This window comes from Chinchilla lanigera, unplaced genomic scaffold (genome assembly GCF_000276665.1).
Source record: "Chinchilla lanigera isolate Chin_1 unplaced genomic scaffold, ChiLan1.0 scaffold00070, whole genome shotgun sequence".
Classification (NCBI taxonomy): Eukaryota; Metazoa; Chordata; class Mammalia; order Rodentia; family Chinchillidae; genus Chinchilla; species Chinchilla lanigera.
Window position 1 is genome coordinate 6,852,459 of NW_004955471.1, and position 25,236 is coordinate 6,877,694.

The following is a 25,236-nucleotide window of genomic DNA, read 5'->3' on the forward strand; positions in this document are numbered from 1 at the left end:
TTTTTTTTTTTTTTTTTTGCGCAGGGGGAAGGGCAGGGAGTGTATCTCTACACATCTGGACAAAATCCACCTTTTCTGCTCTTCACTTCATGTCCACATCGAAGTCCAGCACCAGCAGCTTGGTTTCTTCAGTCCCGTTCCGACTCCCGACCGCACACACCAGCTTTGTGTTGGAGGCTCTGATCCGCCACACAACTCCCCCGCTCCCCCCGCTTTCCAATGTGACTAGGTTTCGAATAAATTCACCCGTTTTCAAGTCCCATAGTTTTACAGTTCCATCATCTGAGCTGGTAATTACAAAGTTCTTGTTGAACTGTAAACAGGTCACAGCACTCTGATGCTTGTTGGGACCTAGGCAAAACCAAAGGAACTTAATTACTGGTTAGGAACCACGGCCATGAGTTAGGTATATTGTAATTTGTAGCCTTCTACATTAGAACATACAATAAATGCAACATTTAAAATGCTGCACATTTAGAAACGCTGCTCTGAGTATTTTAAGATCAGCAAGGATGTAAGAAAATCTGGTAGCTATTTGTAACTGGAATGCTAACTTTCAAGAGCCGTCTTCCAGGAAGCTTGGTGAACTACCAGGCACACATTTGCTTTTCTGGCTGCGTGAATGAGCGAGAGCTTTCCTGCAGGGATAAAGACAGCACAGCCTCCTGTATTCTGCTGATGCACAAACGAGCACAAGACATCTGTTACCCTGCCACTCGGCACCGAGCAGCCAAGGGTAAAGCTGAATGGACACTACTCCAAAGCCAAGGTTAAGCCGAGCAGCAAAATGTGGCGGGGCTGCCTACCCCCTGACCTCACTCAAAAACTGAGGGGTCAGACCAAGAAAAGGCAATCACTAAGAAGTCAACACTGTTGTGCCTCATTTCTTTTTTTCTTTTTTCTTTTTTTGGTTTTTCTCTGGTACCAGGAATTGAACTCACGACCTCGTGCTTGCCAGGCAGGCACTGTGCCACTGAGCTAAGTGCCCAGCCCTGTTGTGCCTCATTTAATAGTGATGATTCTTACGTGTATCTTTTTTGTGTGTCAGAGCACTCTACTATTCCTTTGCATCCCAGCTACGTGGGGGGCTCAGTCAAAGAGAAGACGATTTTCTATGAGATGCTTAAATTCAAAATAAATGGCTACATTGCTTCTGTGAAATAGCCACGATCTTTCTTCTCAAGTTGTTTAAGGCGTACAGACTCACTGAACATGCAGGAATATAAGGAACAAGTAGAAATGAACACAGAGGATACAAACAGGTTTGTATTAAACACACAACCTGAAGCATTTTCTCAAGGCAGCCTGGTTCTGGAGGTCAGAGGGACAATGCTCACACACGTACCTGGAGGAAGCACTCTGTATGAGGTGAAGGCTTCATCCATGTCTAGTAACATTTTTAGTGAATACAACTAAAGGTAGGCAATTCTTACCTTGCAATGTTTGTAAACACTGTCCTGTTTTGATATCCCAGATTTTAACTGTAGAATCTGCATTCCCAGAGACAAGAATATTGTCTTTGAGTTCCATTCCACTGGTTAATGACTGGTGCCCTGTTAATGTGTGTATGCAATTCCCCGTCTCCACGTCCCAAACTCGGATTGATGTATCAAGAGAGCCACTCACCACATGGATGCCATCAAACTGCAAGAGACACAGCTTATTAGAACAGAAGAATGGGAACACTTCTTATCAATTACTGGCCTTACTTTTAATATGGAGGTGAATGTGGCAACGGACAAGGCCAGGAAAACATGAGGTATCAGGATAAAGTGCAGCCACCAGGCAACTCCACAGTGCATGTGGCTGAGACACTTCTATCAGAAATGTGAATTTTCTATGCCCAGTAGCCTCAAAGTAGATGCAGAAACAACTTTAAAAAGGGGGGAAAAAACCCTCAAATAACATTATTTTCAAATCATCTGGTCGCATCCAATAGCTTATACCAGGCATGATTCAGTGAGGATTGCCATTTGGGTACTTCTCCATAGGAAGCTAAAATAATGACAACAGGCTGTGATAGAAGGGTATGCTTATCAGCACCTGAGGCATGGAAAGGGCTAGAGATAACTTTCATGTTGTTCCAAGGGGAAGTTCCCATTAAAAACAGTATGCAAAATGAAAGTTTCATTTACAAGAACCTAATGCTAATTAGGAAATGTGCCAAAAGATAATGATATCTAGAATTGACAAAGGCGGCATTATGGTAACAAAAGCAAGCGATGCAACATCTCCTCCAGCTTTGCAGCTAGGCAAAAGCCAGTAAGTGCCTATCAGTTCCCAGAAGATTTTATAGATACGTACACTGGCTACCTCCTTTGTACTGAGCGGTTTATTTTAAGAATACTGTGTTTCATTTGGTTCTGAGAATATTACACACATCAAAGCAGCTGCAGCCAGCTCCCTTTCCTTCAAGCTCATCACTTTTTCTAATTTAACATTTGTATTATATATCCATATTTAATGACATGGACAGGACCCTATATATTAAGAAACACTCTCAGAACAGCAATGTCAGCAGTGGGATTATGTACTAATTTGCTGATCATTAAGGGGCAGTAGCTGGTAAATAAACTATGTAATTAATGGGATATATTTTTAAGAAACTGAATACGGTGCCTTTCAGGAAATAAACAAAATCCATTTTCTAAATCTGAGTCTTGTTAATGATCTTTAAATACGACAATCTATTCCTGGGTATCTGGTTCAAATGTAAAAGTCAGGTTAGTCAAATCTACTTCTTTGCGAGTACAAACCAGCGGGCTGGGACAGCAGAGCGGCTCCATGCAGACGGGCTCCACCTCCACTTTGAACGGGGCTGGAACCACAATTACATGGTCCATCAACTTTCAGCTACCAAGGCAAAGGGGGAGCTTTCGGCCAAATTAATCCTCTGCTAAGTGTATTAAAATCCAGGTGATTTTCCTATGAGGCTGTCTATTAATTAACATAGCAAACTAAGAGCCCCAAAGTCTCAGGTCCCAAGACAAATATTTGTAGTTTAGAGGGAAAATGGATCACAAAATTGAAACTATTAAATCATTTAAATAATTTTGAAATTTATGTTTTCTTCATGCTAATTTCCAAGTACAAGCAAACACCTGTTTTGGACTACCTGGATCAGCCATCTGACAGTGATCATCAATCTGAGTGACACAATCGTGTGACTCACGAACAGAGCATCTCAGGGACGGGAGCCATAAGGCCACTTACCTGTAAGGAATAGACCCTATTCGTGTGCCCCTGCAGCGTGTGTAGACAAGTCTCAGTCTCCGGATCCCACACCTTCACCATAAAATCATACGCTCCACTGACAACCCTCCGGCCATCGTACTGAACACAGCGGACTGCTGCTACGTGACCCATCAAGACATGTAAACACTGGCCTGTCTCGATATCCCAAACCCTAAGAGTGGCATCTCGAGAACCACTGACAACTCTGCAGGGGGAAAAGAGAGAGAAAGTACACTATAACTTAGAGCTGGATAGAGCCAGTGACTTTTCAAGCCCCTCCTTTTTGCTTGAGCATGGACACCTGTTTTCTCAAGGAGTGCTCCGTAAAACCCTGATATAAAACACACTACCGAGTAACTCTGGTTGAGATGGAAGGTGGGGATGCCTATAATTCCACCGGTGGGCTGCTTCCCTTACTGTGGACTTCACTTCCAGTATTACAAGGTTCTGTGAACGTGCTGTTGTGCAGTGCTGGGAATGGAACTCGGCACCTTACACACACCAAACAAGTGCTCAACCCCTGAGGTGTACCTGCAAGCCCTGTGCGGGTCTGTGGAACACAGTTTGAAAACTTCTGTATTGTATTAAAAAAGGAAGGGGGCTGTCAATATATACGGTGTGGTCCTGACAATGTGAGCATGTATATAAAATGATAATGGGGGAATGAGTGGTATTACTTTGAGTAACTTAAATATCTTCTTCATGCTGTTATTTTCCCAATGTTCAATTATGAATACACATTACCTTTGTGATTAGGCAAAAAATTCAATAAAGATTTTTCAGCAAAACATTTTTGAATCAGAATTTTGGGTTTAAAAACCTACAGATGGTTCCTACTACATATTCTGGTAAAATTAACCAGCTTTAGGTATATTTTCAAACAAAGGCTGCTTATGCTGTTAATGCTTAAATTTACAAATACTCAACAGGCAATGGGGTTGTTAAAATACACCGATGTATTAAAGACATGTATCTGCAGAAGCAGCAGGAATTCCTGGCCCATCATTATTAAAGTTATACTCTTCTGAAAACGACAGTGATATAAATAATGTAATCATCTCTGGATTACTAATAAAGCCGAACACTCAGGTATCCATATGTCATTCCTAAGAGAAAAAGAAGTGCCATAGCTTCCATATTGGAGAGCAGAATGTTGAAGCCCTGAGAGTTAAGCCAGAATATAACTGCAACTGAATCACAAGGTTTACTGACACCCATGTTCTGTAGGTTTCAGCCACACAGCACACTTTTCAAAGTAGACTCAAATTCCAAGTGAAAGGCACTCTTCTTCACACATGACAACTCTATGGTGAAGTTTAGATTACTCAATTGTTTTTGGTAACATTAAGAGTGCAGCAGGAACCTTTCAGAGAGATCTTTTAACAAATGAAGTAGAAAACACATTTGTTTAACGGGGTACAATGAAGATATGCCAATAGGAAGACAAGATTTTAATAGAAGGGCATTACAGGAGGAGAAAAGAACAACAGTAAAGGAGCTGGGAAGGAAAAGACAAGCAGTCTGGTTTGGCTGAAGTAATTTTGAAAACGATTCTGGACTGAGGATTTCTTCCTTACTTCAGTAGGCAACAGTAGGCTCCCAACATTTAGAACAGGCCAGTAACACCATCGTAATTACAGGGCTCTCTGTCACCTGTATACAAGGTGAGAAGACCGTGTTTGAAAGCTACGGTGACAGTGCCAACAACAGGTAGTAAAAGATAAACTAACACTCCCGGGCCTCTGCTTTTGCCTAGATTTTGGGGTTACGACAAGAGCTGGGCATTAGGTAAATAAAAGGACTCAGAGGACTAAAAGCCCGAGTGACTGAATTTGTTCACTTGCAGAAATACAGATACCAAGAAAGAGAAAATGATTCTTGTTTGAAGATGATGAATCATCAAACAATAAAAAGGAACAGTGATAGTTTCAAGAAAGCAGCCCACAACATATCAAATGAAGAAAGAAATTCAAAGACAAGTCTGCAATTCTAAGCAAAGCCCTTATGGTTTTCCTAACTTAGAAACACTGAAGTCTACTTTAAAAAATCATCACTGTATCAGTAACAATTCACAAGTGACAGAACACATCAACCAGAATGGGATTTTTGCTGTACCTTTTCTCATGGAGATGCATACAGCGCACAGTGGAAGTGTGCCCATACAGGGTGTGTATACATTCCCCAGTCTCGGCGTTCCACACTTTGAGGGTCCGGTCTGTAGATCCACTGATGATGATATTGTCTCTCATCTGTGATGACCAGACTCCACCTGTATGTCCCACTAACGTTCTCAGACACTGTAAAAACACTTAAGATGATTAATTTTTGGTAAAAGGAAAGTTATTTAAGTAATATTTTAATAGCTCATTAAAATTTGGAATAAACCACCAAGTAAATTTGATCATGAGAACATCTTTGAGGCATCATTATAACATGGCCCCACCATTGTTATATTTACTGCTTAGTCTATGTAGTAGCATTGATTGTATACTTACACATGTCCACCAACTGAGGAACAAATACGTAGAAAGCAAACATGATACGAAACTTATGTAAGAATCACATGACATAAACACAGTGTGACGCAAAGCAAACATATAAGATGAATGCAGTGTGCGGTAGCTCCCAGCTGGCCTCCTTGACAAAATAATACTGAAACTGCAACTTGGGTTGTTGCATAGAAACAGACCTCAGGAAAGAACAGCCACAGAATTGGGTGTGGCTACATACCACACTTCATCTAAATCTGCCCCAAGGCAATAGTTAGGAGCTAGCCAAGCTACTGCTAAACAAGTAAAGACAGACATTACAACCCTGAAATAAATCCAAAACTAATATTACACCATGAAATACGAAGCTGCTTTTAAAAATTTTAACATGTGACTTTTAATATTTATAAGATTCTTGTCCAAGAAGCAGTATAGTAAAAGATATTTTTTAAAACATGGATTTTTTTCCCTGTGACCGTAGGTGGCCAATTACTTAATTCATAAAGATAAAATAAATATTTGCTCAAGAATCATTAAAGCAATATTGTATGAAATAAATCTATTCCTTGGACTGCTTTTTCCTTCAAAGCCATTTTTAAATGCCTACTCTGCTTAACTTTTACATCACAAGGGTCTGGCATTAACTTTGGATTAACATACTTTGAACTTCTAAATTACAGGTAGCTTATAAACAAAGCAGTTTATAAGGAAAAATAAATGTCTATTATACTTTTGAAAGACATAAAAATAAATGAAGTATAACTTGGATGGGAAAAAGTGAGCCAAGAAAAACATGTATCTGAAAATATCTTAAAATACTTAGGTCACAGAGATAGACAAACTATTTAAATGAAGAAAAAACCGAATGACATCCCTATCATAGGAAGCATCATTATCATCATGCCAAGGTGACTTTCACAAACATGGGGGGCGGGCCCTAAGCTAGAAGCCCTGATATTTGCTATCATAATAAGCGAGGACTAAAAATGAATCCTTTCACTGGTTGATGCTTGTGGAGATAAACTTAAAATGGTCACTCTGTGAAGTGCAGAAAGACGTAAACTTACTTTGCCTGTGACAGCTGACCAAACTTTTAAAGTGTTGTCATCAGAACCACTAACTATCCGGTTCCCACAGAACTGCAAGCATGTGATCACATGATCGTCATGTCCTTTCAGCACCTATCAGGGAGATGCATAGGTTAGGAATATGCCCCATGTTATGTTCTTTAAAATGCTGATGGAAAGAAAGGAGCAGTCATTAAGTAGGAACAGTAACCATAGTAGATTTCTAGAATAAAGATTTATAGAAAATGAAGCATCATCCTTCTTGGCTGATGAGTCAACCTTAAACACTTTACTTCCATATTCTATTATTTCCATTTCAAACACCTACGATTAAAATTTTACCAAGTCAAGATCTCATAAAGATGGCTCAAGAACAAGCGTATTTTATAATCACCTATTTTACCTTTAAAGAAAAGTAATGTGTCTTATACACACAAGAACTTCTAGCATACAAGAACAAAATACCTCCTAATTATAAAGATGAGTAACAATTATCAGTTTTTTTAACTTAAACAAAAAATCTGTCATAATGTACACATATCGTCTCCCTAAATTGTTTTTCTGTTATAAAACTATATCTAAGAATATTAAGCGTTTTTACCATTCTTTGTATACTTTAAAGGTTGTAAGAAAATCAGGTTTATGCTTTAATTTATAAAAATAAAACATACAAAAGCCACTCTAAGCCAAAATACAGACACTCCTCAAAAAAATCATGTTCAGGCAATGTGATCAGAGGGAGCTGTAAATTTTAGGAAAAACACATATAATATAATACATTTCAAGGAGATACTCAGGGATTTTAATTTACCTAAGATGAAAACATGAAAGACATACAAGTCATCTTATTTTTTTTCTTCAAGTAAATTAATTGTCAGATTACAAAAATTAGCAGTAAAGGAATAGTATCAGTTGTATTTTTTGTTATTTTAAAATACAGTTTCCTTCCCACTGAAGATAGGTGTGGAGTTACACTGCATGCCAAGAAGTGAAGCAGTACATAAGGTAGGACCTACTGACTAACGGTTTCTGTTACATAGTAAACGTTCAGTTACCTTCGGAGATTTGAGTTCTCCTCGCCTCCAGTTTGTATCAATTCTGTGCTGTCTAATGTATGCACTTTTCCATGGGCTGTGTATGAAACCTGGCTTTATTACTTTTCTTCTCTTGATGTGCAATGGTTCATCAATCCCTGAAGTATCAAAGAATTCAGGAGAATAATTCTTTTTACCATTAATAGAAATTACACATTTAAAAATGTATTTCATTTTCCTCTATGCTTAAAACCAGTAAGATGCAGGACATAGTCCAATTTCTGATACTGTTATTAAGGAATATAACAATCATAAAAGTGAGCATTCTGTATGGGACATTTTTATACTCATTATTTCATTTCTTTCTAAAAATGATTCCAAGAGATGTTGGTGAAGATATGCAGAAATTGGATTGTTTGTGCATTGCTTGAGTGAATGTAAAATAGTACAGCTATAGCGGAAAACGGTATGTTGGCTCCATCAAAAAATTAAACACAGATTTAACATATGATCAAGCAAGTCTACTTCTCAACGTATACCCAAAGTACAAAAGAAAGAGACTTGAACAGGTAACTGTACACCTGTAACTGTACACCTGTACTCATAGCAGTATCATTCACAATAGCCAAAAGGTAGAAGCAGTCCAAGTGCACGTTGACATGGTAAATATACACAATGGAATATCACTCACCCTTGAGAAAGAAAATTCTGACAGCTGCCATAACATGGATAAACGCTCAAGATAATATGCTAAGTGAAATAAAACAATCACAAAAGGGCAAATATTGTATGATTTTACCTATCTAAGATAACTAGACTGGTCAGAAATTTCTATTTGACAGAAATAGAAAGTGGCTGCCAGGCCCCAGGGGAAGGAAGATTAGGGAGTTATTATTAAATGGACATGGAGTTCAGTGAGGAAAGATGAAGACATGCTGGTGACTGTACCACAAAATGTGAATGTACCTAATGCCACTGAATTATACACTTGAAATTGTTTCAATAATAAATTTTATCACGTTACCACAATTTAAAAAACCATTAAAAAATGATTCTACGAGAGAAGGTGATACAGATGATTAATCTCACTTTATACGGACACTAGAGAAGGAAGATATCACTGGTTAACCCAGTCAGGAGTCTAGTAAAAGCAAGATGAGAAACCAAGAATCCTGCATCTTCACCTGGAAGTTTATGTAACCAGAACTAGCCGTCAGTGTTCCCCGTCTGGCTTCCTGATACCAAGGGCAGAATCACCCACAGAATACCTGTGGGCCTGTGATTCTTTCAGAGAAATTTTGCTTCTTAGAGGCAAATACCATATGTATATATATATATATTTTTTTTAAATGATTATTTTATATATGTTTGCTGGAAAAAAGTCCTCCACTTATTATTGGTGATGTCTATTTCCTTACAAGAAAGATTTTAAAACAAAACAAGTTCTTAGGAACAGAAGCTCCACAATAGGGAGACAATGGCAGGACATCACACTTTAAGAATGTCACTTGGGCATGGTGGCACATGCCTGTGATCTTAGCACTCAGGAGGTGGAGGCAAAAGGATCCAGCTTGGGCTCCACAGTGAGTTCAAGTTCAGCCTGAACTATACAGTGAGACTGTCTCACCAAACCAAACCAAATCAAACCAAAATAAAGTCTAGCTCATAGTAGGTATTCAATAAATATTTATGTAAGGAATAAATAAAATATTCAATATCCGATAATATAACTTTTTAGTTTCCTTTAAACTGCCTTCATCTTGCCTCTAGCTACTGGATACAAGTAGGCGAATGTAAACGAAGACCCAGTCTTTGACAAGCTGCCAAAGTTCCCCCTTTTCACTTATTCACTATTATTCCACTTGCGCATAAAATTACTCTTATTTTGTGCACCTATCTTCAGAATCACACTGCTTTTCTGAAGAACCAACATACTGTCAATTCAAATTTGAACCTTACCCTCTTCTTTGCATTTCTCTCTCCAGAGAAGGTTGTCCTCAGCCAAAATTCTCCAGTATCGACATGTCTGCGCTGCTTGTAGCAGGTCTTTGGGTTCCAGAAATGAAAGCACATAAAGTGCCAGCTATGGAAAAGAAAAAATGCAGGGTATACCCATATTTCTTAAAAACTGAAGATAAGTTAATTATTCTCTGTATGGTAAGATATTTACATATAAATATAATTCCATATTATAATGTCTAAATTTATGAAAGGCAGTACATTCAATCTTTACAAATATTAACAAGACATTAAAAACAAATGCCCTACAGCTTTCCATGAACATCAATAATTCTACATCTTGAAGGAATACTAATTACGTGTCTCGACTTTGCCTTTGTTCTAAGTCTCAAAACAATTGATATGTTACTTTTTTTTTATTTTAAAGAGTAAAGAAGGATAACATAGTAATAGAGGGGTTTACCAAATTATAGACAAAATGGTAGGAAATTATCAGTGGTTGTTGTTTTACATACTGTTATCTACAAGATAGTTTCTCAGGAAAACAAACAGACAAATAATAGTGAGCTACAGACAAAAGTGGTAGGTTATTATCAATGGTTGTTGTACAATACTGTGGTATCTTCAAAGTGGTTTCTAAAGAAAATAAATAGAGCAGGAGTGACCAATTGAATATTCATTGACTATTCTCAATGGTTGTTGTTGGAAACACACAGTAATAAACATACATCCATTTATGAAATAGCATAGGAACAAGACAAACATTACAGAGTTATGGGCAGATTAATAGGAAAATATCAATGGCTGCTGTAATATATAGTGGTATCTTCAAAGTGGTTTCTCAGGAAGACAGAGATACGCAAGAAAGATCTAACAAGTATTTACAGCCTAAGGGTTGAGAAAAATGGCAGATTACCTCCTCACCAGTGACTCCTTTCACTGAGGTGTGACAGCTGGAAGGAAGGCCAGGATTGAAAAGAAGGACCGAGAGACTTGCACCTGTGTCTAACAACAGGCTGTTTTCTTTTTCCTCTACAGTCACGATTATGTGGGGCTCCTCCATGGAGATGACAGTCTGGTCAGAGGGAGAAGGCAGAGTATGCCCCAGGACTCCTCATTCCTGTTAGACTAACTAGAAGGATGGGTCTGAACTTTGGGGCCTCTGCTTCAGAGGGCAGATAGACCTCCAGTGGTCACCTTTGCATTCAGGGCATGGCCCAGAGGGCTTCTTTGGGCAGTTCCTCTTGAGGTGGCCTGGCTTTTAACAGTGGTAGCAGATGAATGTAGTCATCAAATTCTTCTTGGGACCCCGAGAATCAGAATTAGGTTCTGTTTCTCTTAGTACTGTAGCAAAAGAGCTGCTTTTTCTCGGTCTCTTTGTTTTCTCTCCTTGGCCTCCTCCTCGTGATATTTTATTTTTACTTTATTGTTTATATTTGTTTTCCTTCCCATTACAATATAATTTCACTAAGTACTCTGCCCAGCCTGACTGATCAGAAATAGGAATTTTATAGATTCTGCATGGTTTAATTTCAGATCACTTGTTAGATATCATAATTAGTAGATCTTCATCCTATCAAATCCTTCATCCTATCAAAGTGTTTATCACAATGATAAACTTTGGAAACATTACACCCTTGACACCCAAGACAATTATTAAACTGTTCCACAGACATATTAAAGTAATTGGGTTCTAATTACTTTCCAGTGCTTATAGGGATTTCCTTGATAGGCCACACCAAGTTATATATTTGAGGTAGCTCTTCAGCATACCGTTGATTTAAAAATTTTGCTTATAATATTTGTAAACCATTATTTTTTGACTACGTATAAGTCAATTCAAGTAAACAAAGGAAAAGGAAAGTAGAATAGTAACCTGACACATATAAAAAATAAAATTATCATATAACAATAAAAATGTACCTAAATACTGCAATACAGTTCAGTTTTCATAAACTGACGAAGATTGAATCAAACTATCATATGAAGGGCCAAGGGTCACAGGGAGTAAAGCACAACTTGCATGATTTTTTGAAGTTGAACAAGAATTACATGATACAAAATTATTTCTTCCCAGTGACTCTAAATATGTAGAGTTCACCATTAATCTCTTATTTATTGAGCACATTCTACATACAAAGTATCACAGGGTCACAGGGAGTGAAGCACAACTTGCATGGTTTTTTGAAGTTGAACAAGAATTACATGATACAAAATTATTTCTTCCCAGTGACTCTAAATATGTAGAGTTCACCATTAATCTCTTATTTATTGAGCACATTCTACATACAAAGTATCACAGGGTCACAGGGAGTGAAGCACAACTTGCATGGTTTTTTGAAGTTGAACAAGAATTATATGATATAAATTATTTCTTCCCAGTAACTCTAAATATGTAGAGTTCACCATTAATCTCCTATTTATTGAGCACATTCTACATACAAAGTATCAACCAGTCAGTATTCATTTCAGTTTAATTCTACTATTGATGAATGAGTGACAAACTTTTCATGAAATAAATGTTTCTATCGGAGAAGAGCATTCAGTATCACCACTACAGTCATTTAAAATAAAAAGACATAACTATATTCTGTCATCAATTTATATATATGTATATATATATATATTCCACAGCTACTTCATTTTGAAAATACCAATCGATCAAAGCCTAGGCAAGCTTGCTTACTTCAGTGTAACAGTAATATAATGTCACCATATTATCAACCTTTGTGAAAATTGTAATCTAACACAAATGTTACCAGGCACAAAGATATTTATGCAAGAGATGCCAACTAATGCTAACTAACTAACTAAGGTGTAGTAACACGTGTCTGTAATCCTAACACTTGGGAGGATGGCTGTGAGTGAGAGGCCAGCCTGGGCACAAAGTGAGTTCAAGGCCAGCTAAATTGCATAGCGAGACCCTGTCTCAAAAAAAAAAAAAGAAAAAAAAGATATTTATAATGGTCATATGAAAAAGTCTATTCTTTGCTTTCATTATCTTACTGAAGTAGCAACAATCAGGTAATTCAAAAGGCTAGGATATAACAAGTCCAGAACAGTTTAGATTTCAAAGCAACAGGTAAGATTTCCTGCACTAGTAGCGATTAAGTGATCCTCCAGTCTAGTGTCTGCATGCATTAAAGAGAAATGCAAAGCAATAGTCAGGTACTATGGAAAGTTAAAGCAGAGCTCCACAGCGAACAGCACACGTTCCTTTAAAGCAGGGAAGTCTCTAACTCAACCATAAACTTCAGCTTTTTAGTGTGTCTACACAGTATCTATTTACTTCCATCGAACAGAAAACGGGGAAAAACATATCAGCAAAGGAAAAAGAAGTACACAAGTTCCTGGCAACAATGGTATGACTTTTTAATTAATCTGCCAAGTAGAAAGGGAACAGCAATTAGTTACATGATCCTAATTATGCATTATGGAGAAGTACGTCAGTCCCTCAAAGGCAGCAAGTCTGGTCATGTAGGGGTATGAAATGGGATTGAATGTTTGTGTCCCCTAAAATTTGTTAAAATTCTAACCACCAAAATGTGATGGGCTTTGGAAAGTGGGGCCTTTGGGAGTTGACTAGGTCATGAGAATGCGACCCTCAGGAATGAGATCAGTACCCTATACAAGGGACCCCTCAGAGTTCTCAAGCCCTCTTTTTGCCACCCTAGTTGAGGATACGAGACAATGGACACACCTGGACGCAGGCCCTGATCTCGAACCTCCTAGCTTCCAGGACTGTGAGGAATGAATTTCTGTTGTTTTTAAGTCTATGGTACTTTGTTATAGCAACTGGAACAAAAACAAGCTCTTTATAGGGGACACAGGCCACCGTATTGCTCTTAAAAAGTAGCCAATACTTCTGTAGGATTGCTATATTTCAGCAGACTTGGTCAAGGAAAAAAATTTAAAGAACAACAACAACAACAAAATGTCAGCTAACCCTATATTATCAGGTTTTGTTCTAGATCACCTAACCTTATCACTATGAGCCTCCTGGTGTTTACTTTCAAGGTAAGGACCCTGCTATTTACCACAAGTTTGTCATGTGAGACAAGTACAATTTTTATCATGGTTTCTGAGTTTAATAAGTAGATGTCAGTAAAGAGCTCTGAGATCTGCTCAAATGAATTATAAGAAAAATACTGTATACATACTACATGAAAGTAATAATGTTTTAAATAATGGTAAAACTGAGTTTCTGGTCAAAGTGCTAATTTCCTTAAGGATTTACATCGACAGTATTTTTTTCCACATAAAAAATAAAGTATTTTTCAAATTAGGAAACCTTTTCTAGTATTTGTAAACAAAAACCCAACATGGGTGATATTCTGGGGCAGGGCTCCCTCCCATTTTCCAATCTGCCTTTACTTTTCTTCCTCAGACAAGGTTTAAAAGAACACTTAAGAGAATTTTTATTGGATTCATTCTCATTACTGACAATTTGTGTTTAGTTCTTTAGACTCTAAAATTTTCAACTTCTACTGATTTTAAATCATATTTGTTTCTTTCAGGTTTTTTTTACATTTTATTTCATTTTGTTTTCAGAGCATATCCGATGAGGAAATAAAATTATATTTTCTTTTTTTTACTTTAAAGAGAGTAGTAGTTGAAGATAACAATATTGTAATACAACAACCCCTGTTAATTCCTATCATTTTGTTTTGAAACCCTGTATCACTTTTAATGTTCTTGCTTTGTTTATGTTTGTGATGTTAAATAATATTTTTGTGTTAAAACATTATTACAGAATTAAAATACAGCAAAACAAAACTGAAAAAAAACCCACCATTCCTAGATATAAACTAAACTACAGAGAAAATACATTTAACATTACCCTCTAAAGTCAGGAGGATGTATATATTTTTTTTCAGGGAAATTATCAAAAATATATTAAATATATCAACTATCAAAAATATATCAAAAGAGAATAAATTCACTTTCAGTCAAATATAGAAGTAATTCCTATTATGAATCCCCTTCTTGAAGGAAAGAGAGCTTATGTCTTTTTCATAAGCCAAATTTATTCAAAGGGTTCAATTTCAGAAATAGCTAGCAAAAATAAACATTTTTTTCCTGCTTTTTAAAAGCACCCCTAAGAAAAAATCATTTCAGGAAGAAGATTTTTTTAAAATCAGGTTTGCTTTTCCCTAGAGTTACGCTTAGTTTCATGCACTAAGAGATGATAAAACTATTTTATCCACATGTAACATGCAATTATAACTGGAACCATCTTTAATGCCATTAGAATATTTAAAATGATTATCTGAAAAAATATTTACTCCTTTTCACGTTTGAAGCTTCAGAACCACCTTTATATATATAATTTTTTAGTATATTATTATAAGTAGTAATAATTCATGAAAATATAAACCATGGAGAAACTGATTATTTAATGTTATTTTACTCCTGTTTGCCAACAAAAATAAAACTAGGAAGTCTGTAAGATCAATAAGAGCTCTACATCTAAACTATGCTTTATTTTTACAGGTATCCATTCACAAGAAAGTTTAAAAATGAGCATAAATAACTCCAGAAGTGCCTTAAGAATGCAACAGCACAGGAAGTCTGCGTGTGTGTTTAATGGAAGTGAAGAGGAAGATGATCAGCACAAAAAGATGCACATATGCCATTCTGCCTTACTCTGTTAAACACAGTAACTACATATTGTAAGTAGCTGCTGCCTCAGTTCACGAATTTAATTCTCTCCATGATTCTGGTTGCAAACCAAATTGGACCAGAACAAATCACATTTTCCCATAAGGTCAAAATTGAACCTAAAATCTCTGTAAAGAAACAATCCAAAGAATCCAACTCAAAAAGTTACTCTATGATATATTATCAATTCCATTACAGTCCTAGAAAGAGGCAACTTAGTCCCTAAGTATACTTTAATCTGACAATTACATTATCAAGTAATTGTTCATCAATTTAAAGCCCTCTTTACTACTAATTAAGAGTTTTAAACTGAAAATACTGAATAACATAATTAGCATGACAATGCTTAACAGTGGTAGCTGCTGAGTTGTACATTCAAATCCCACCCAAAGAAGGAGGTAACTTGTAATCCTTACCTCTTTAGGGAGCAGAGAAATGAAGTCTCTTTGAAACTGAGGTTCTATCACTTGCATCATATGTTTTACTTGTGTTGGTTCACAACTATCAATGAGTTCATCTAAAGCAAGCAATTTTTCTGGTCCACTCCAGCTCTATCAAAGAGGAATTCAAAATTATTACTATTTTAATAGAGGTCCCAAATGATAAGTTCATTTTAAAAAACACACCCGTACACAACCATATTTGAACAAGGCAAGAATCCTTTTTAGAACACTAAAAAGCAACTGCTTATCATGATATTTTCTACAGAAGTCATTGCAGTGATAGTGTCTTTTCATCAAGTTTATTAATTACCTCTAATTTACAAAAGCTTTTTATTTATTTATTTTTGTTTGTTTGTTTTTCTCCGGTACCGGGAACCGAACTCACAACCGTGCGCTTGCCAGGCAGGCGCTTTGCCACTGAGCTAAATCCCCAGCCCCTACCAAAGCTTTTTAAAAAGTCCTAATTTTGACTGAAAAAAATGTTTCCACATTATTATAACAGCTGCTTGACATGCCAAAATTTTATTCCAGAAATAACAGCTAGGGCTACTGAGTAAATAGAGAATTTGATGATTTTTTTCCTACATTCTTTGTAGTGGGCACCATAAAATTTGATGGTTTTCGTAAGTCATCTATGAGTCAGGAGATCAGCAGCATCATTTACAGCAAAGTCCTGGATTGTGCACAGCTGACAAGGGGCTTCTACAAATTGAAAGGGTTGTTTTATGAAAATAATTTCAGATTTAAAAATAGCAAACAAAAAATAGTAGCTGACTTCATAGTAAAATTAGAATACAAAGACCAAATAAGAATAAAAAATAAAGCGTTATACTATAGAAACACAAAAATATATAATTATACTTCAAAAATATAACAACACTAGAGGACTATGTAAAAAAAATTTTTTTTCATTCACAGTGAAGAACACCTGCACACAAAAAGCCAGGATTTTTGAAAGGAAAAACTTTGAAGTCATATGAATAATTTAAAATGTTGGTGTTTCACAATAATCATGTAAAACATGTAAAGAACCTCATGATAAATGAAAAAAACATCTTTGAACAGAGCTTTGTTTCTGTAAATCGATGCTGATTTAAATACTTTCATGAATTATTGTGTCCCTCTGGAAGACAATGAATAGAAAATAATAGGTGAGCTTTGGAGCTAGAAAAATCTGAACTTTCACATTCTACTTCTTGCTCGAAAGAGAAACAGTTGCTCAGGCCCATGTAAAATACATAATAATTGAAAACAAATATATTAAGGATACAAGGCAGTCTTACTTAAAGTACTCTAAATAATATTTTTGGAAGTATTTACCCTGTTAGAGTCTACAATGAACTTCAGCTCTTCTTTTCTCTCATAAACTATGAGTTATGGCATCACTATGAAACATTTTCAATAGTATTTAACTATTCCTATAATCTATTCAAATTCACCACCAAATACAAAGAACTGGAGGCTCCAATAAATTTGCGTCCTCTTCACCTCCACATACATACACTCAGAACATTCATCTAGGGTACTCATTTAGCATTCTGTGGTCAGAGTGAGGATTTACAAATAAAAATCTCAAATACTCTTATGTATGTGTACGTCCATACACAATCAGTCAAAAGTATTTGATTATATTTTTGCTTCACAGACCTTTAAATACGGGCTCAACTATATACTGCACACATGTACTAATAAAAATAAAACTTTTTTAAAAAACCACTGGTTTAAACTTACCTATTTGATAATCTGATCAATCTCCACTTTAGTTAGTATCAACAGTATGTAGCTCACTGATTTATTGATTTATATCCCTCACAGAATGAGGTGGGTTTTCATAAATATGGTCTTCCTCTCCATCTACATTGTATTTGTGGAAACTATTACTGTAAGAACAGGCCCATTTTGAGTGATGGACAACTATGCTGACTCAAAATGCAGCTTTAATTAAGGCATTTTATAGAATAATTTTAGTATAAACTTCTTAATCTCTTTCATATATATATGAACAACTGGTTTAAAAATATTTTTGGAAGTGTTTGTGATTACTTACATTAGTAGATATTGTATTTCTAATATAAGGTAATAAACTACATGTTTCATTTTTTTTAATTAATGAATTACTGCTTTTAAAAAAAGTATTTAAAACATTACAATACACAGTATATAAATGATAACAAATGAGAAATAAGTTTTTATCAAATCTTTTAGATAGAGAGATAAAGCAGAAAAATAAACTAGAAGATAAATACTAATTCAGACCTTAGGTAGATGCTTGAAACAGTATCACAAATTTCTATATATGTAAGACAAAGTTTATGCAAAAATTATGACTGGTAAAATGTTTCTAATATTGTAAACGATACTGTTCTAACTATGTATAAGTAAGACTGCTTCCATGGACCACACACATTCAACAGTCCAATTACTTAAAATCACATCTCTTGGGTGAGTTCAACAAAGGTCTGGGCCACTGAGAGAGCTTTCCCTCCTGCAGCTGGGAGCTCGTCCCTGAACTCCAGACCTGTACATCAAACCACCTCCTCAACATCTGCTCCCAGATATGCAGTAGGAAGTTATATGAGTGCTCGCTCCAAACATACAGTCTTCCTCATTTCAGTGACATGTAGATGAAGCAACATGTTGTACTTATTATTCAGGCCCCAACTCTAGTCACCCCTGACTCTTCTCCTTCTCCCACTATCAGACAGCTCTGACTCCAGTGAACTTCATGGCCTACAGCTTCAACACACATTCAGAATCTGAACATTACTACACTGGTCTAAGACACCATACCAGTGTCTTTCACCTAGATTATTCCTGACAGGTCTCTTGGCCTCCTTTGACCTCCTGTTGTATTCTTCACCAGTATTTGGTGAATGTTAAAAGTCACTCTTCTGCTTCAAACCTTCCAGTGGCTTCCCACTTCAGTCAAATAAAAACCACAGCTCTCAGGCTGGTCCACAAGATCCTAATTCCCTTATTACTTCCTCTCTTATTTACTTTCCTCTGCCATGCACATTCTTTCTGTGCCTCAAACACCCCTGGCATGCCGTGATTCAGAGCCTGCTCATGTGTTGGGTAGCTGGTACATTCTACCCGAGATACCCACAGGCTTGCTTCCTTCCTTTGTATGGACAACCCTTCCTCCTCGGCAAGAACTGAGCTTTTTAAAAGCTGCAAACCAGTTTAACCCCAATCTATTCCTTCCTGTCTAGAATATAAATTCTATGCCAAGACAGTTTTTGTCTATTTTATCTATTACTGTACCGTAGACTCAAACTAGGGCCTAGCACAAAGTAGGTACTTAAAAATATTTATGGCCTAAATGAATGAATTTCAAAAGTTAGGAATTAACTACAGTAATATTATCTCAAAATTCTTTGGTTTCTATTCTTTGTATTGAATGACATCGCTAGGACTTGCTTGCTCAGTCTGGTTCTAAGCAGTTTCAAATTTTGTACACATGAGACTGATCAGCAAGGAATTATGTATGCACCTGAAAACCTTCAATGAGTTTATCAAAATTAAAAGAATAACAACCTATAGTGCCCTTTCAACAAGGAACAGTGGGAAGAGCACTGAATTAGCAATCAGGAAACTCAACTTTTAGAGGAGATACTATAATTAGGGCTACAATTTAACCTCACAGGCCTTAGTTTCTTTATCTGGAACAGGAAAGTGATAGATTAACTCTGATTATTATTACTTTACTTCTGTCTGAAAAAGACCTGGGAAAGGAAAAACCACTTGTGGCTTTTCATGATGGCCAATGGGAACATGTAGGAAGAGGAAAAACATTCTAGATTCAGAAAAGATGAAGAAGTGCAAATTTTATTTGTGTGCAGAATTGCAAATGCAAAACTGGAAATTCCTTGCAGAAGTGGAATTTTATTTCAATTCAAGCAGACACACAGTGAGGAACAGCAGAAGGGGCACCGAACCAATGAACAGACTGGGCGTCACCAGTAAACTCACTGTTGGACACTGTGCAACTGTGTGCAAGTCCTGTCAGTCTGAGTCTCAGAGGCCCCACCTACCTAACAAAGGGCTTGGCCCAGACCAGAGGCTCCCAAATGGTTGTCAAGGAATAGAAAACTCACACATGACCCACCAGCTAAGGTGAGGTTCAGCGGTGGAGATATGGCTGAGGACATTTATTTCTTAAGCAACTCATCCAACACTGGTGTGGGTGATTCACAAACCAGAACTTGGGGTCTACCAGTCTGAGCGATTCCAATTACACACAGTGTTTTATGACCTTGGGTAATACTCTGCCTGAATTTCACGTGGTAAAGAACTTGCTTCTCTAGCGCGTCTAGCATGGTATCCAGTCTATCCGAACTGTGGGCCAGTTCTAATTGTTAAGGCCAGCTAATGTCAAAAGCTAACTCAGACAGCATCACCTAAGTTTTACTTTCTGAAGAAACCAAGAATTTGTCTGTTTCTACTTTTATGCACATCAATACCTATGGAAAATTCAAATGTTACAAAATTTGTTTTTTGGTCTTGTCTTTAATTTTCACTTCTATTTTGCACTAGCATTTTGTCTCAGTTTCGTTTTATCCAAAATGGTGTATCATTTGTTCTCATTCAATTTGCAAATTGAGAACAGACTACTTTGTCAGAACAGATGGAGTTGGACCAAAACAACGCTGTATCACTTCCTCAGAAGTAACAGGACAGTAAGGAGATGAGATATCCCATTCTGCTGGTCATGCGACAGAAGAGTCATCACCGAATGCTCCTCCCCCAGATCTAAAAAACCACATCAGTGCAATTACCCCTCCACTCCACCGCACAGGTCAACTTACGGCGCCCCCACTTTACTATGAAATTACAAGTTATACTTTACTGCCTACAAGTTATGTGTTAAAGCATTATAAGCTTTTTGGCAAGTGATTCATTTCTAGTTATTTTGCCACCAGCCCTGAAAAGGTGGGGCAGCATACAACAAAGAGACCTTGGGTGCGTCAGAGGCAGACATGATACTGAAAAGATTAAGGCCCTGATCTGCCTGTCATATCAACCTTTTGATGCTACAGATCTGTTTGCTTTAGATTATATAAAAAAAAAATACATAGTCCTATACCAGCAGGCATAAATTTTACGTTACTTCTGTAAACTAAGCACAAGTTTCCTTCATCACACCTACTTCTCATGTGAAAAAGTAATCACATGCTTTGAAGGACAAAGCTGGTTTAACATTCTTTACTGAGTCTCAGTGATTTTAAAAAATAAGGTTTTTGTATTTTTCGTTTAACATATCTGAAACTGGGATGCATCTAAATATCTAAGCAGCCTCAGATTTGATGAAATACAGTAAATAGTAACATTTGATCATTTAAGGAAAGCATGAGTTCACTGAACAAGCAAACATTTTATAAAGAACTCTTCAAAATCCTCACTATAAAATAAAGCACAAATGCCCCCAAGTGCCAATCAGTATTAGACAGTCTCCTTAAAATTGGCTAATACCCTAAATGGCATACAAAAAATCTTTTGGTTTTCTAAAACACTGGGAAAAAGCCAAACCCTACCACATAAATAACCTTACTCTGAACTTCCTCTTGATAAGACATAAATCTTGGGGCTGGGGATTTAGCTCAGCGGCAAAGCGCCTGCCTGGCAAGCGCAAGGTCATGAGTTCAGTTCCCGGTACCGGAGAAAAACAAACAAAAAAACAAACAGACATAAATCTTTTCATATAGTAAAGTAAGCATGATGGAGGCTGTCTACCATGATGATAAAACCATTACTAAAGTGTAATTTTAATCATGTTGGTATTTTATTACCAACAACAAAAAAATCATAAGGAATCATTTCTATGCTATTCTCAAGGGCTGTTGTGCTCACACTCACATGCATCTGCCACATGACAATAGACATCCATAGTCCGATCCCCCTGGAGCAGGGATGGTGAAAATCTGTAATACTCTTTAAGACTATATAAATGTCTATAAATTTTGTTTTCATCTCTTACTGATGATGGACAAATTTCTTTTACAAAGATGAGACAAAATAAAAACTTTAGGATTCTGAGTTCATGCATAAAAATTGTAAAAAATACCATGAATATGAGGCAAAAGAATGAAGAGGGAAGGAGGGAAAGGACAGAAACAGGCCTTGGAGAAAAGATAAGTCAGCAACTGACTAGGAGCACTTACAAAAAAAACTTTGTAATTGCTGTGGTTCACAATATTTTAAAAACAATAAAATATGGCTTTCATTTCTCTAACACAGGGATTCTTAACCTTGGTACCACTGACATTTTGGGTTGGATAATTCTTTGCCACAGGAGGTTGCTGTTAACATTGCCCCATCCCTCTCCCTTTCCACTGTAGCTCCCCCAAAAACGTCCTGAGACGTTTTTGTCTCATCTAGCCCCAAAGCCAAACCCTGTTGAGAACTGGGGCTCTAGTGCTTTGATCATACCTCCCCCACCCCAAACTATCCTAGTGTTTCTAAAATCACCTGAAGGGTAAAAAGTTTAAAACTCCATTTAAAAGTAACATTGATTCAACTGAGTTTTCCAGCTACAGAAGAAAAAAGCCATTTATTTTGTTTTTGTCTATCTATACTATTAGAACTTATATAAGGTAACACCTTTAAAAAATCTGAAATACCAAATAAAGTCAAACAAGTATCATTTTCAACTATTATTTCCTTAAGCATTATATATTCAACCATTCAAGCAGGCAGAGGTAGTGAAATATATTCATTTTACATTAGGATAGCAGTTAATACCAGGTATCTCCATTTGACATAATTTTATTTATATTCTGTAAAGAATAATTAAGCAAGTGCTTAATCTATGCCAACTATTTTGTTAACACCTGATTTATATACATTATCTCATAGGAAGTAGAGATAAGTCAATTTAATGTCACTACATTAATTTATAAAATTCTTCATAGTCAAGGTCTGGTTGCAAACAGTCCTCTAGTATATGTCGAAAGAATTTAAACACTAGAAAATATAGTACTTGGAACAGGAGTACACTAAGCAGTACACAAACACGGCTATGATAAGAAGAAACTGCATCAATTCTACCAGGGCAGCAGTAAAGGGTAAGTTCTTCCAGTGACTAATTAGAGTTCTTAAATTAGTTTTAAATGCCTAATTTACATCAATGCGGTTTCGAAAACAAGTATATTCCACAGTTAAGAAATGCAAACATAAATGAGAAAAGGAAGGAAGGTCTTATTTGAGAAGCAGTACAAAATGCAAATGTATACTTCTACAAAATAAACGTCGGACTTTCTTAATTATTACACGGCAAAATGAGCTCCCTTATTCTTGCACAGCAACTTCACTGAGACACAACACCAGGTGGAAGTCTACACTTCCATGTTCCCAGCACTTCCTCCACACCAAAAAAGGCCTTGCGCTTATTTGCAATCACTCCCAGTCTTCCCATCCCTCACTGCCTGGCGACCACCGGACTATCTCTGTCTCCATGGATTTGCCTATTCTGGACATTTCCTATAAACAAAATAAACAGAATGAAAATAGGATGTGATTATTTCATTTAGCATAACACTTTCAAGGTTTATTTATGGTGCAGCACGTAAGGACACTTCATTCTTTTTGTGGCTGAATAATCCCTGCTTTTTTGTAGCAATTAAGTGAAGCATTTCAAGTAGTGTATTTACGTAAGTCACCTGAAACATTTTCAGCCATTCCTGGAGGCCTGTTGGTGGCTGGACAGATGTAATCCTGCGTCGTTGTTGCCCTTGGCCATTGGCTGCTCTCAGGTCCCCAAAAGTTGTTGGTGTTGCTGAACATGGTACAAGCCCAGTGGTACTACCAAAACAAAAAGCAAGAGTAGAAGCAAAGATAGATATTAAGATTAATGAACTCTGATTTAACAAGAAGAGTAATGAGGATGACGACCTCACATATTTCAAACATGAATTCCTTTATTCCCTTAATTGCTTATTCCCAGAGAGGAAGGGTGTGAAAAACCTTCTTTGCTATTCTTAGAGTAAGTTTCCTCCCTCCTACATAACACCTGTTATCATCTCAGCAGTGCTAAGTGCAACCAAATGACAGCATCTCTATGGCAAAACTGCAAGTCACTGATACACACAAATAATATTAAAATAATTCCTTAGGGCTGGGGGATAACGTTGTGGTAAAGCATGTGCTCAGCATGCCCGGGGCAAGGAATTCAATCCCTATCAAAAAAATAAAATGTTTCCTTAGAAAACACACGCCTCACTTCTAAGGTCTTCAGTGACATAATTAAGTAAAAATTTAAATTTTCTTTATGAAATGGGGTGTGAGATTATTCATGATTCTTAAAAACTCAGATCTAAAAATAGTACACTGAAATGTTTTGGATATTAAATTTACCTTACCTTACCTTACATTACCTTAAATTTACCTTACAGCAAAATTATTTATACCTATTGTTCTCTAATATTTTGTTATTAATAAATCTTAGTTTGAGTACATGACAGGAATCAGTCTTGATTAAAAGTATAGTTATTCAAAACAGATATCAAGAACTTACAGGCAGAATTAAAATGAGATCACATCAACATTCTCTTGACCAGAAATAGTTATTAAAATAGGTATCAAGAACTTACAGTCAAAATTAAATGAGATCATCTAAACATTCTTATCCAATAATTTAAACTTTGAGAAAATTAAACATTAAACAAATCTGAGCTTAAAATTTTGAAGCCAGTAAAATGAAGGAGTAAGACTGTATGATCTAGTTCTAAAAATGTCTAACATTCCCCAAAATGACTGTTGGCAGAAACACAGTTTTAACTGTTACAAGTGTATTAAACTTTACTTTCTAATTTCTGTATCCAATTAAATTATTTAAACACGATAAATACAGAGCATTTGTACTTTAGAGACATTACAAAAAAAGATGCAGGTAACATTACATTTGAGAAAATAACTCTCAATTCATTGATTTATAATAATAAATTGGTTTAAATTAAAAGAACACATGCAATTATTATATCACCATAACTGAGTATCATGCTCTGATAAATGTACTAATGAAGCAACCCCTGCAAATTTTTCTATCCAGTGTATCTCAATTTTTTGCTTAAAAATGCAATTCAATCACTGTATTCTATAGAAAAATCTTCATACCTGTTCCCTTCCAATCTTTTAACATTTTTATATTTGAGATAATTGCTCACATTCAACAATTAAATTTATCCTTTTTTTCTTTCAAGTTCAAAGGTAAGTTCAATTTTCCCTTGCTCGAAAAATAAATAGGATATATGTTTATAACTTAAAATTTTCTAGGAAAAAATGTAAAGTCAGTTTCATCCTGAAAGATGTCAAACTGTCAAAAAAAATCACAAAAATATTAAATATATACATT

General features: G+C 36.2%; 1 protein-coding gene across 4 annotated transcripts in view; it reads right to left on the reverse strand.

Annotated features, from left to right (window-relative positions):
* Fbxw7 (F-box and WD repeat domain containing 7, E3 ubiquitin protein ligase) overlaps nucleotides 1-25,236 on the reverse strand; it is a 174,132-nt gene continuing 148,896 nt past the window's right edge. For all 4 annotated transcript variants that reach the window (XM_005400897.2, XM_005400898.2, XM_005400901.2 and 1 more), the window contains 9 exons: nucleotides 23,546-23,687; nucleotides 15,861-15,995; nucleotides 9,784-9,907; nucleotides 7,846-7,982; nucleotides 6,791-6,904; nucleotides 5,350-5,531; nucleotides 3,214-3,439; nucleotides 1,434-1,644; nucleotides 1-351 (listed from right to left, as the gene is read on the reverse strand). In XM_005400897.2, coding sequence (XP_005400954.1) covers nucleotides 83-351; nucleotides 1,434-1,644; nucleotides 3,214-3,439; nucleotides 5,350-5,531; nucleotides 6,791-6,904; nucleotides 7,846-7,982; nucleotides 9,784-9,907; nucleotides 15,861-15,995; nucleotides 23,546-23,687 — 1,540 coding nt within the window. In that variant the 3' untranslated portion in view covers nucleotides 1-82. The remainder of the gene's footprint in view (nucleotides 352-1,433; nucleotides 1,645-3,213; nucleotides 3,440-5,349; nucleotides 5,532-6,790; nucleotides 6,905-7,845; nucleotides 7,983-9,783; nucleotides 9,908-15,860; nucleotides 15,996-23,545; nucleotides 23,688-25,236) is intronic.